This window comes from Equus asinus, chromosome 22, assembly GCF_041296235.1.
Source record: "Equus asinus isolate D_3611 breed Donkey chromosome 22, EquAss-T2T_v2, whole genome shotgun sequence".
NCBI lineage: Eukaryota > Metazoa > Chordata > Mammalia > Perissodactyla > Equidae > Equus > Equus asinus.
In genome coordinates this window covers 38,534,085-38,548,171 of record NC_091811.1, presented here as the reverse complement: position 1 = coordinate 38,548,171, position 14,087 = coordinate 38,534,085, and the positions used below count along the sequence as shown (strand labels likewise).

Below are 14,087 nucleotides of genomic sequence, written 5' to 3'. Positions count from 1 at the left end.
TGTCTGTGGTAGTTGGGACAAATGGCAGAAGACAACTGCAGGTATAAGAGCTAAAAAAATTGGTTGTTTAACACTGTTTAATGGCCATGCTTGTCATAGTAATGAAAAGCATTAACTAAGTTATTATTAAACTGTGTTTATGCTACCATGCTAAAATTTTTGTACGAACGCAATCAAATTTCATCTTTAGGGAATGGTTCAGGACCAAGGTAATTCTGGAGGTTTTCAGATATGGCTGAAAGAAGGGAGCTGAGGCCTGGCAGCCTTGGGCCATGAGACAGTCTGAAAATGGGGTGAGCTGAAGAGGGCGGGACACGGATAGGGGCTGAGCTTTAGGTTCACAGACCTGCTCCCTTTATTAACAACACTGAGCAGTGCCACTGGGGCCAACGCCACTGGGAAAATTCTGGGAAAAAACTGAAAATCCTCTTTTATTTCCTCAAACTGGAATTCTCGTTAAACTGATTTTCTGGGGGAAAAAAGGATCATTTTACTTTTTCATGGGTGGCTTTCTTTTCTTTATTATTATTATTTTATTTTATTTTTAGCTTTACTGAGGTATAATTGACAAATACAATTGTAAGATATTCAAAGTACAGATAGTGATAATTTGGTATATGTATACATTCTGAAAGGATTCCCCTTACCTAGTTAATAACACATCTACATGTGTGATTTTCTTGAGATCACAAACCCAGAGCACAGCTTCAAAATCATCTTGTTCTCTAATTCCTGGTTCCTTTTTAAAAAATGAGGACCACTGGAACACTAAGAACAATGACAACTGGTAGGCCCCATGGGTTTACTGTTAATAAAAATTTTCAAGGGAAATAAAAACTTTGGAAATAGAAAAATCTTGGAAAGTAATTTTATTTTAATCAAAGGCCAATGACCAAATAGAAAAGAAATCAGAGAAAAACTATCTTGCTAAACCAAGCAACTAAACTTGGATTTAGGTGAATTAATATTTACTCAGAATAACTTTAATGCTACTTGTTATTATAAAACCATAAAATTCCATCTGTTACTGGAGTTGTTGAAACAGTCATGAACAATCGTGTGGTTGGTAAAGGGTTGCTGGGCTTCATTCAATGAATTATTCTAAACTTAATACATAGATGTTTTCCCCAGATTTATCGAGAAATGATTCACATACATCACTGTATAAGTTTAAGGCATACAGCATGATGGTTTGATATGTAAATATATTGTGAAATGATTACCACAACAGGTTCAGCTAACATCCATCTTCTCATATAGATATACTAAAAAGAAAAAAAGGAAGAAAAAATTCTACTTGTAACGAGAACTCCTAGGATCTACTCTCTTAACAACTTTCCTATATACCACGCAGCAGCGTTAACTGCAGTCATCATGGTGTACGTTACATCCCTAGTACTTAGTTATCTTATAACTAGCAGTTTGTATCTTCTGACCACCTTCCTCCAACTCCCCCTTCCCCTACTCTCTGCCTCTGGTAACCACAAATCTGATCTCCTTTTTCTAAAACTTTGTTTTTGTTTGCTTGTTTTTTAGATTCTACATTTAAGTGAGATCCTACAGCATTTGTCTTTTTCTCTCTGACTTATTTCACTCAGCATAATGCCTTCAGGGTTTATCCATGTTGTTGCATATGGTAGGATTGCCTTGTTTTTATGGTTGAATAATACCCCATTGTATATATATACCCCACCACTTCTTTATCCATTCATCTGTCAATGGTCACTTAGGTTGTTTTCATATCTTGGCTATTGTATATAATGCTGCTATGAACAGGGGGTGTAGATATCTTTTTGAGTTAGTGTTTTCATTTCCTTTGGATATATTCCCAGAAGTGGGATTACTGGATCATATGGTATTCTATTTTTTAATTTTTTGAGGATCTTCCATACTGTTTTCCATAGTGGTTGTACCAATTTATAATCCCACCAATAGTACACAAGGGTCTCTTTTCTCCACATCAGTACCAGCATTTGTTATCTCTTGTCTTTTTGATGATGGCCATTCTAACAGGAGTGAGGTGATATCTCATTGTGTTTTTAATTTACATTTCTCTAATGACTAGTGATGTTGAGTATCTTTTTATGAACCTGTTGGCCTTTGTATATTTTCTTTGGAGAAATGTCTACTCAGGTCCTTTGGTCATTTTTCAATCGGGTTGGTTTTTTGCTATTGAGTTGTATGAGTTCTTTATATATTTTGGATATTAACCTTTTACCAGATATATGATTTGCAAATATTTTTTCCCTTTCCATAGGCTGTCTCTTCACTTCGTTGATGGTTTCTTTTGCTGTGCAGAAGCTTTTCAGTGTGACACAGTCCCATTTGTTTACCTTTTTTTTGTTGCTTGTGCTTTAGTTGTCACATCAGCACATAGATTTCATTCGAAGTTTAAGAAGAAAAAATGGGCAATCAGAAACAGGAGTAAGATGTGGGCACATAGATATTTTATGCGTATAACTTCACATCTCCAAATATCAGTTTGTGATGGAGTTCTATCATCTATTCTTGCTTTTGTCTAAACAAACAACAACAAAAATTCCAGCCTGAATAGTATAAACAATGATCATCTAGTTCCATCAAAAACTTTTCATTCATTCAGCAAATATTTGAGTGCCTACTACGTGCTGGCCTGGAGAGCAAAGAGGAGCAAGAGACATTCTCTTCTTTGAGAAGCTTATTTTCTAATGGGGGATATAGAGAAACAATCAGGTAGTTAGAGTGACTCATGTTAAGAGCAATGATAAAGATGAGCACAGGGTGCTATGGGAGCACTGGGGAAGGCCCCCTAAGCCTGAGGGCTTCCAGGAGAAAGCTTTAACCTCTCAATAGGAATTAACCTGGGGAAGCAGAGCTGGAAGTAGTCTCAAAGCGAAACATCATAAGCAAAGGCAGAGAGGTATGAGAGAGGGGAGTAGGTACTTCAGCATGACTGTAGCACCAATGTGAGCAGGGCTGAGAGAGGTGAGGCTGGACAGGCGGCCCTGAATATAACATTTGAACTAATAAATTGTGGTTACAACTTTTTCTCTGTTTTAAAAAACACCTTAGTTCTCTAATGGCATTCAAAGTGTATCCTGAGACAAAATATAATTTCATTCCTAGTTCTGCTTGGCTACATATATATTTTTTAAATTGTTCTCCCTGGAGAGCAGGAAATGACAGACAGACATAAGCTTTGTGCAAATGTCAATTCCAGTTTGATCACAAATCATGGAGCAATTACCTGCCTTCGCCAGTTGACACAGAGTGGAGAACTTTGGGAAGTGCTGAATACCTGAGGATAAATCAACTCCTCCTCTGGGAGGTGAGTTTATTCTTCTGTGAAATCTCGGGGTTTTAAGTGGCTGGACACGGTTTAGGGGGAGGAAGTGGAGTCCCCAGAGAGGCCTCTCACTGTGGCTGAACTGAATCTTCATTTCCGACCTCTTTTCTCTGGTGATCTCTCAGAGACTCCCTTGCTGCCTCAAACTGTGCTCTAATCTGTCAGGTGTTAGAGAGGTCAACAGCAGGGGAAGTCTCTGGAATCTCAGCGGTGGGGTCTGGAATGAAAAGGGGTCACCCCTCTCCTGGGAGTAGCTAATATGTAGGCACCACGTTTACCAAGAGACAACATTGTATCAGGGCAGCTGACAAACAAATCAATTCCATCCCGGAAACGCTCCAAGGCTCTGTCGACTTTCCCACACCCACTCTGGGCATCAGAGTGTCTTTTCTCCAGCTATCCTGACAAATTCTGGACTCTGAAAGGTTCCTTTGCACTGATTAAACAAATCATCGTTTATTAGCAACTTTAAGTAACCTCCAGGTCCTTTAGATGACTTTCACTTGTCTTTGTCCTGGATATTTTTAAATGACACATAAAAGTATCTATTCTCAGAGCTGTACGAGATAAAAATGTTTGCCCTGAAGGGAATGAGCTCCTGATTTAGCTAAGGTTTCATTTTAAAGAGTATATTTTAAATAGAAATACAGTATCATATGAAATGAAAATCTGACAAATTCACTGTGAAATATTCTATTTTCCCTGCTGTAATACTTTCTACACAGAGTTTAAAAAAACAACAACGTAAACTTGGTAAATGGAGCAGAAGAACAAAGAAGCACAAAAGAGAAGCATACTTATTCCAAGACTGGGGCCATGTCCTAACAAGAAAGTGGTTCCTGTGAGTTGGCAAGAAGAGAAAAATGCTAGACACTATTTCTCCTGCACAATAGAACAGTCAGGAAAGTGTATCTTGGCCAAATACGTCCAGAGACTGATTCCTTCTGCCAGACGTGGGAGAAATTCCTCTTTTCTGTTAGTTCTTCTTTACTAATCTTTTGATTAACTACTATTAAACCCTCCCTAACACTGCAATAATTGCTTTACATAACTCAATTCATCATGGCAACTGTAAGATGGACACTATTATGAACCCCATTTTACAAATGAAGGGACTGAAGCTCGGAGAGGCCAAGGAAATTGCTCAAGGTCAAACCGCTAATACATTGCAGAAGCTGAAGTCAAACCTTGTCAAAACCTTTCTTCTGAACTTCCTTTATCTAGTGACAATGCTCAGTTCATTAAGAAGTGAGAAACTGGGGCCGGCCTGTGGCTCATTAAGAAGTGAGAAACTGGGGCCGGCCTGTGGCTGAGTGGTTAAGTTCTCGCGTTCCCCTTCAGCAGCCCAGGGTTTCGCTGGTTCGGATCCTGGATGTGGACATGGCACCGCTCATCAGGCCATGTTGAGGCGGTGTCCCACATAGCACAATCAGGGGCACTCACAACTAGAATATACAACTATGTACCAGGGGGCTTTGGGGAGAAGAAGAAGAAGAAAAAAAGAAGAAAGATTGGCAACAGATCTTAGTGCAGGTGCCAATCTTTAAAAAAAAAAAAGAAGTGAGAAACTACCTCTATGTAAAGTATTCCCAGGTACCTCATGCAGTCCTTAACTGTTTAACAAAACATTTCTGTGGGACTTTTCTATCCCTGTGCTACCCCATTACCAAGCACTGTATTCCCCACCCTGGGATGGAAGGAACAACAGGGACAAGGTAGCTAAAGCTAGTACCTTTGCAAAGCATTTTGTTTCAAGGGGTCCCACCTTGTTACCGCATTAATGAATGGCTACAAAGAATCAAAGAGAACAACAATCTGCGCACCCTTGACCCACTCCTTTGACCCAACTTACTCCATGGAGTCGATGATTTTTTTTGGTTCCACAGAGCACGGATAGATGACTTCATCGATGTGCTTCAGGTTACAATTCGAAAAGGCAGTAGAGATATGTATGAAGGCTTCGAGCTTTGGCATCTGACTGGCCATAAACAAGAGCTGCTGGGTGGCAGTGACGTTCAGTTGCACGGCATGTCTAGAGAAGATGAAGCAGAAGGAGTTACAATGAGGCAACTCAGCATCCTGCCTTGCTGTGATTGCACCTACTCCAGCAACTGGTATAGCCATCTGATTTTTGTGGCCACATAAAGGACCAGGAAGAAAAGTATGAGTGGTGACTACACAGTTATGTGATACTTGGAATGTGTTGTATGTTGCTGATGTATTCTGTGCACATAAATCTTATTCACTGAAGCATTTGTGCATTAGAGGTCGGTTGTGAAAACAACTGGAAAGAAAAAAATCACAATCCTCTGAATTTGTAAAGAGGATTAAGCCGTCATTAAAAGAATAAAAATACATAAATTAAGCATCTAATTCAAGAAGTTGGAAAATTTAAATAAACTGGAGGAGAGCAACAGCGTATATAGAACAAGAAATATAAGCTTCTATTGCAAACGTCCAGGTCAGGCATGAAAATTGACATCAAAATCTTAAATTTTAGCTAATAGAATACAAAGCCATATAAACACTATGTGATGACAATGCAATAGTTCATTCCAGAAATACATGGTATATATAATATCAGGAAACCTATTAATCTAATTTAATTCAAAAAGAGAAAAACTATATATCTCTATATCTGTTGAAAAGTTTTAAAACGACATTCAATATCCATTTCCAATTTAATTTCTAAAAAATCATTAAAAGAAGAATAAAATGATTAAAAATATATATATTTCAATGTTCTAGTCTGTATCATGCTTCATAGCCAGCCCTGATGATCTAGTGGTTAAGATTCAGCGCTCTTACTGCAGCATCCCAGGTTTTTTTCTCATCAGGGACCCACACCTCCTGTCTGTTGGTTGTCATACCGTGGCAGCTGTGTGTGGCTGTGATGCTGATAGCTATGCCACCAGTATTTCAAATACTAGCAGGGTCACCCATGGTGGACAGGTTTCAGCAGAGCTTCCAAACTGAGACAGACTAGGAAGAAGGACCTGGCCACCCACTTCGAAAAAGCTTGGCCATGAAAACCCTATGAATGGCAGTGGAGCACTGCCTGACACAGCACTGGAAGGCGAGAGGATGGAGCAGAAAGATGGGGCTGGGTTCCCCTCCACTGTCCACAGGGTCGCTAGGAGTCACAGTGGACTCCTCGGCACTAACAGCAACAATTACGCTTAATGGTGAAAAGGTGAGCACTGCTTTTAAAGTTAGGGACAAGAAGGATGCCTGCCACTACTACCACTTAGCGTTGCTCTGAAGTGCCATCCTCGTAATTAGAGAGGAAAATAAAATAACTGTCAGATCAAAGGCAGTTACAAAAATCACTATCAGATGACGTAACTGTATATCTGGAAAACAAACAGAAGCAGCTGAAAAAAATCTGGAATGGACAAGAAGATAATTCAGTAAGGTGCCCATTTATAAAAGTCACGTAAAAAAATCACCAGCTTTCCTACATACAAACAAAACTTAGAGAATGCAATGGAAGAAAGGCACACATTAAAAAAATTTTTTAAATATATCAAATCAATTATAAATGAATATGCTCTATATAAAGAACATGATAAAACTTTATTAAGGGTCATAACAGAAAAATTGAATAAATAGACAGATGTTGTTCTTGGACAGGAAGAACCAATGTTTTAAATATGTTTTTCTAAAAGAATCTACATATTCAAGGTAATCCAAAACTCCCAAAATGTTTAAAAACTTGGCAAATTATTCTAAGTTTAATCAAGAGGTATAAGTAAGTGAGAATAGCCAGGAAAATTCTATAAAAAGAGAAGGATGTGTGTATTCTTGCCTAATAAAATAAAAATTACAGTAATTAAAATACTGTGGTACTAGAAGAGAAAGCCTAATTAATGGAACAAAATAAAGAGTTCAAAAATGAGAATTTAATATATTATGAGTTTCCTTTCAAATAAAGAGCGAAACTAAATCATTTAATAAAGGTTGTTTAAGAAGTAACCATCTGTTAGAAATTTTTTTAAAAGTTACTCTACAGTAACACTTATGTTACTCTTTTTTCTGTAAAATTTTCCTGACTATTTCTCTTTATAGCTAAATAAATTTTAAATGGGTCAGAGACTTAACAAAATAATAAAATACTAGAAGAATAAATACACAATAAAATAAATAAAAATACTAGAAGAAATTATAAATGACCACATAAAAAATTAAAACAGAGTTGAGGACAAATGATAAATTGTTAAAATATTTTGAACCTTATGAAAGACAAAGAGTTAATAAGGTAAATCTTCCAAGAAGTTTTAAAATTGATGAGAAAGAAATGTTTCAAGAGAAAAATAGACAAGGAGCATCAACAGGCATTTCACAAAAGAATAAAATGCCAATCAGCATTTAAGCGTCTTCAACCTCTCTGATTATCAGAGAAATAAAAATCAAAACATGCAATGCCATTTCCATTATCTTATTGACAATGTCAAAAAGAATTGAAGAAGTGTTACATAGTATTGCGGGTGTCAGAAATGAGCATTCATGTGCAAAGGGATGGTATAAATTGACACCGCCTTTTGGGAAAGCAAGTTAGGATTACATGCAAAAATGTCAGTTGTTCATAACATGGGCACTTCTGGTATATATCTAACAATTCTACTTCTGGGAATTTACCCAACAGGGAAAGCACCCAAACGTATATAAAAAAAAAGTATGCACAGAGATGTTCATTGCAGAGTTGTTTATAATAGTGAAAAATTAGAACAATCAAAAAAATGTCCTTCAATACGGAACTGGTTGAGTATATTATATACATGCACAATGGAATGTCATGCAGTCCATACAAATTATAATAGAGTATTTATTGACAATGAAAGATATCCAAAAAGGTAATTGAGCAGGTTGAAAAACTCATTCTCGATACGATGCCATTTTTCTGTAAAATCGAACATGAATCTATTTCATTATGCATGCATAAAGAAATGTTGGCATGGACGTTCTCCACGGCATTAAATGGTTATCTCTGGATGGTAAGATTTTGAAGATGTTTTACTCTTTTGTATTTTGTTTTCATTGAGAATATATCTTTTTTTTTTAACAGATGCCATAAAGAAACTTACACACACACGGGTGCACACACATATACACACAAGCCACGAGAGGGAAATGGGATTGTACCTCAGATGGTCATCAAAGCGTACGGTGGCGGCACAGTGGAAGATAATGTTGGTACAGGAGAGAAGTTCCTGCATGTCCTCCTTGCTGATGGCAAAGTCGTTCTGGTTGAGATCTGCAGAAATAGCTCTGATCTTCTCATGCAAGTTTGGACAAACTTCTCTGACTTTTTCAAACAGCTAAAATATAAGTATAAATCAATATACAAATGATTTAATGGTCTAATATACAAAGACCATTATCACCATCACATTGTTCTTGTTTTTACTGACTTGTTTCATTATAATCCTCAAAAACTGATTTGGGTTGTAAGAATATCACTCAAAGAAGGCATCTACTCAAGAGCCATTTGCTTTATTTCATGCAATTCAAAGTCAGCTTAGTATAACTCCTGCTCCTTTTAATCTGATAAACATTTGAAAAGGTCAGTTCCAATAACCAAGAAGGAGTGTATTTTGAACTTTTCCTGCGGGGTGGAGGAGTGACAGTAAGTCATTCACATCCTGCCCTATCCGCTTGTCCCTTATAAGGCAGCCTCGTGTCTATACATGGTGCTTGTTTCCATTTCGGGCTGGGAAATATTGTTTTCAGTGCAAAATTGCCAGCCTTTACAAGGAGGTCTCGTAAACACAATATCAAAACAACTTGTTTAACTGTCCCAGATTAACAAGACAGCTCAGCAGCACAAATACAATTGGAAAATAACAAATTAAGCAAATTTATAATAAGTAAAACAAATAAAAATTTTATATAATCTCATTCCAATATAAACGGCAGTCACTGCGTAGTAAGAGAGCTGCATGCGCTCATGTACTTTCTATGGGGTTTTAATTGATTTTTTAATATTCTAATTTATAAAGGAAAAAAGGAAGGAGCAGTGGCAGTTTTAGCTTTTATTACCATTATGCAGATGGATCAGAGTCTCTACTTTTCCTTCTACACAGAAGTTCTTATAGATTATTGGTATTTTCCATTTTATCAGAAAATACGATTTTAATAAAATGATCTTGGTTCCAACCTATTTTGATAAAATGGAATTTTGCTATAGTATTGGTGTGGTATGTTAACAGTAAGGAAAAGGAAAGTAAGGCTAAATGTTTAGAAAGGTTAAGAGCAGAGAAAATTCCTCTGCGGTTTGAATCATCATACAGTGGCAGAGACAGCTCTCTTCTCCCCTTTAAGCCCAAGAGAGTATTTTCATTGTTTCCTTGATCCTTAATAGCAGGCTTCTTCTCTCCATTAGAGAGTTACCCCAGGCTTTTTCATTGGGCAGTAAGTTGATCTCAGATAGTCAGAGAAATCATGTCTCATTTGTAACAGGCAAGACCATGTTCAGAGGCCATCCTAGGAATTTAGTGAAGATGACTATGGAAGACAATCAAATCCACATATTTTCCTGGGAAGTTAATATACTTCTGTTTCTGAGGTACCATTTTTCTGCACTGTAGGGTCAGTGGGGTATTACTATAATTCTGAAATAATTTGGAAGTTAAGTCAATCCTCAACACTTTTTTTTTGAGGAAGATTAGCCCTGAGCTAACTGCTGCCAATCCTCTTTTGGCTGGGGAAGACTGGCCCTGAGTTAACATCTGTGCCCATCTTCCTCTACTTTATATGTGGGACAGCTACCACAGCATGGCTTGTCAAGCGGTGCCATGTCTGCACCCGGGATCCGAACCTGTGAACCCTGGGCGGAATGTGCACAATTAACCGCTGTGCCAGCGGGCTGGCCCCAATCCTCAATACTTTTTTGAGACCTGGGATTGATAAGGTTGATAAAGTGTCTGAGGGACACTCAACAAAGGTCATTCTGGCTCTTCTGGAAAGATATTTAACAGCTCTTCTAATCTTGATGGGTCATAGCATGAAAAATATGTGCTTTCACAGTCAAGTGTTTTCCCTCTTGTAGTTCATGTTAATTGCACAAAAAACACATGTTGGATATTTTGGGATATGGTTATCTAAAATTTGCACAATTTCCCTCTTTTTTAATAATTGAATTTCTAGAAGGCTCCTTTTTGAGTCTGCATGATTGATTCTACTCTCAGGAAATTTATTTAGAATTCTTTGACTTTGGCCTGTGATAATTTCTGGCTACTTGAGAGCAAGAAGTGGAGGATGACTTCAATGTCCACCCTCCTAGCGGTGGCTCTCTTCACATATGATGTAAGCTGCCATACACAGATTTTCTTTCACTTTTGGTTTTTATGACTTTAAGAGGCAGAGAATACTGTTATATCATATTGTACATTCAGACAACCTGAGCAATGTTGAATAGCACCAAGATACCAATTTAGAGCCTTACTATTTTAGGAGAAAATTACTATTTAAGAAGCAATGTCCCAATCTATATTCTACTTATTGATTTATATTTTCAAATGAGAGAGTGCATCTGAATGAACATAGGGCAATTTAAAAAATTCTGAGTTTTCTGATCCACATGGTATTGATTACGGTCAGCCAAAATAAACTCAATGAATAGGCTGTATCAATTCAAACTACAGTGCTAAATAAGAGTCCTGTTTTACTGTATTACCCATTCCTAATTATATGACTTTCCATGTTTGAGTCTCACCATACTGCTATAGCTTCTAACAAAATAACATTCTTTAAATGTTGCTACATCTTTTCTATTCCATTCTATAAATTTTTCACATTCATTCTATTTATAGAATGCTAGAGACTGCAGCCAACTGACATGCAACAGGCCAGTGCTTTTTAAAGTGTTGTCCTCCAAGCAAACTGCATTGGAATCTCTAGTGTGTATATTAAAAATGTATATTCCTGGAGCCCATCCCATTCTACTAAATAAGAAATTACTGAGGCATACCCAGGAGTCTGCATTTCACATCAAGTTCCCTAGTTGATTTTAACTGATCCCAAAATGAGAACTTCTCCAGTTAGAGTGTTAACACGAATAATTGCTGATAAACAGCTGTATACAACTCATTTCCCTTTATAACTGCCCAGGGCAGTTACAGACCATGAGTGGTTTTCCAACTGTGTAGGCATAGGAAATATCTGGAAATCAGTTAAAAATGATTTCCTTACTCCACATTTAGAGATTTTGACTCGGTAGGTTTGGTATGTAACCCAGGAAGCAGTATTTCTTAACCAGCCCACAGATAGGTCTGTTGGTCTATGTACCATACTTGAAGAAACACTGACTCTGGAAATTCACCAGTTTTAAAATCAGAGCTTAAATTTCTTCTTGATTCTTGTTTATCTTTGTGCTAGACAGGACCCAGTTCATTGAACAGATTTAAATTTTGCTTGTTGAATTGAAATTAATTACCATAAGAATAGTAACAGAACTGTAAATGGGAGCTTGATTCCCCAAATTGTTTGGTTACCAGTTCTTTTGCATTGGTGGGATGAAAGACAGCAGATATCTACTACCAAAATAAGACACAAAGTGTTCCCTTGGGTTCTCAGTATTAACTATGAGTGGGAGCTGGAAAGCCTAAGAGCAGACTCTTCTATTTCATAATAATAACAAGACTGAAGGACAGATGAAATGATGCAAATAGTCTCAACAGACATCAGCTCTTCTGAAAGTTTCTTTTGCTAATATGAGACATTAATTAAAGGTAAGAAAAAATAGATGGAATACAAATGAGTGAAGAAAAATATAATTTCAGAAATTTCACTGAAGGTCCACCAGTAAAGAACTTCATGTAATTATTTTAGATTCTAAGCGTTCATCATATTCCTTCTCACATACTCTTTATTTAATGGCATAGGACTGAGAAGGTAGAATTGAATAACTACAACCAAATTGAAAACTCAAGCCGAGGGACTGATGCTTTTCCATTTTATGAAGCGGTATTCTTGACAGGAGCATGACACATTTCTGTGGTCACTGAAAGATAACAGCTGGGAGGTGATCTAAGCATTTCAAACTAATAACAAAGCTGTACATTTCTCTTGGAAAGTTTAGGCGCGTTCCACTGATTTGACATTACATTGGCAAATATTTCTCTCTCTTAATTTGTCTTTAAACATGAGAGACGACTCTATTTATGGCAATAGTTACTTATAGCCCAGAAGGCCAGAGAGATACTTTGCAAATCCTGAGTAAGAAAATTCAGCAGAATGAGAAAACCAGAAAGAGAAATTTTTTGGAGTCAACAAACTCCTTGGGTATGACTTCTGCAGCCAGATGTCAAGACCTCATTTTTATTAGAAGCAGGAACTGTGTGAGAGATGTGGGCATGACATTTATATTATGCTTTTGAAACAACGTAGAGTTCTTGAACTTGAAATTCTGCAATCAACTTGTTATCCACATGACCTCACTTTGGAGGTATCCACAGGAGGTTTGGTCAGTAACTGGGGACCATTGAAGGTAATTGTGTCTTTAATAATCACGAGAGTCTTTGATCTCTATTCAATTTACTGAGTCTGTCTCTTCAAATATTACTATATTATTTAGTTCCAATAACCCACTAAAATTTGCTTAATATTTTTATTTTGCGAAAAAAAAGGTAAAGTCCCTTAAACTAAAGGGCAATCTCTGTGGAATATCTGGTGTCCTGAAGAGCCTGTAACATTCATCAGAGAAATTTTAGAGTGCTCAGCAAAAGCAAATCAATGGATTCTGTAAGTTAGGTCTCTAACAAGAATGGCTTACTGAGAAAGGATATAATCTAAGTTGAGAACAATTCAGCATAAACAAGTAACGTAAATTAAGGCAAAAAACTATCATACCCAATGTAAAGAATCACAAAAATTTACAAAATGTTAGGATTTTGCTAGTTCACCAATACCTCCTATAAGATATAAAAGATTAACCTAGCAGTTTTTATTGCCTGAGTGAAGACTATTTCTATAGGACCAGAAGGCAGTATGGTGTAGTAGTGTGGTAATCAAATGTTGGCATAACGCAGGGTTGCCTGGGAAGATGTTTAAAAAACAAAAAACAAAATCCTCAGATGTTCTAACTCAGGAAAACTCTGGAGATTCTGACTCAACAGTTCTGAGTCGAAGCTTAGGCACCTGTACTTTGTACAAGCTCTCCAGTGAGTCTGATACACACTGAAGGTGAGAACAATCGGTGTATTGGAAAGAGCTCAGGCTCTTTGGAGTCAAGGAAGGACTGCGTCTGAATCCTAGTTCTGCCATTTATTAGTTGTGTGACTAGGGCAATTCACCTCTTGCGGCCTCAGTGTTTTCATTTGCATATTTATCTGAAATGCCAATCCCTGGACTGTCTCATTCTGTGATCTCAGAAAGCTAATGATTCAGCATATTTTCTGCTATTCTTAAAAACAATTATGCATTTAAAAATGTTTAGTTCACTTTGCATAAGAATGTATAATAAATGCTAAATGTGACACAATGTTCAGGTCCTCATTTTGTTATACTTTCTTTCCCCAAGGTCATTTTCAGAGTTTTTTGGGAATAAGTACCTGGGCAAGAAAGGAGCTAGATGACTAGGAAGATGGAGACCAATCTTAAGATTATTTCTACTCTCTAGCAACTCTGCTGGAGCGGCATGTTTGCATTATCCATGGTAAAGGATGAGGAAAGCGATGACACTAATCCAGAAGTGGCCATGGTTTTACCTTCCTAATGATGTCGTCATCATTGAGAGATATACTAACTGGAGAGCAGTGCAAGA

At 37.2% G+C, this 14,087-nt stretch overlaps 1 protein-coding gene across 5 annotated transcripts in view; it reads right to left on the bottom strand.

Annotated features, from left to right (window-relative positions):
• The window catches only part of FAR2 (fatty acyl-CoA reductase 2), a 143,515-nt gene that overhangs the window by 26,100 nt on the left and 103,328 nt on the right, over positions 1 to 14,087 (bottom strand). For all 5 annotated transcript variants that reach the window (XM_070495087.1, XM_070495088.1, XM_070495091.1 and 2 more), the window contains 2 exons: positions 8,468 to 8,643; positions 5,178 to 5,357 (listed from right to left, as the gene is read on the bottom strand). In XM_070495087.1, coding sequence (XP_070351188.1) covers positions 5,178 to 5,357; positions 8,468 to 8,643 — 356 coding nt within the window. The remainder of the gene's footprint in view (positions 1 to 5,177; positions 5,358 to 8,467; positions 8,644 to 14,087) is intronic.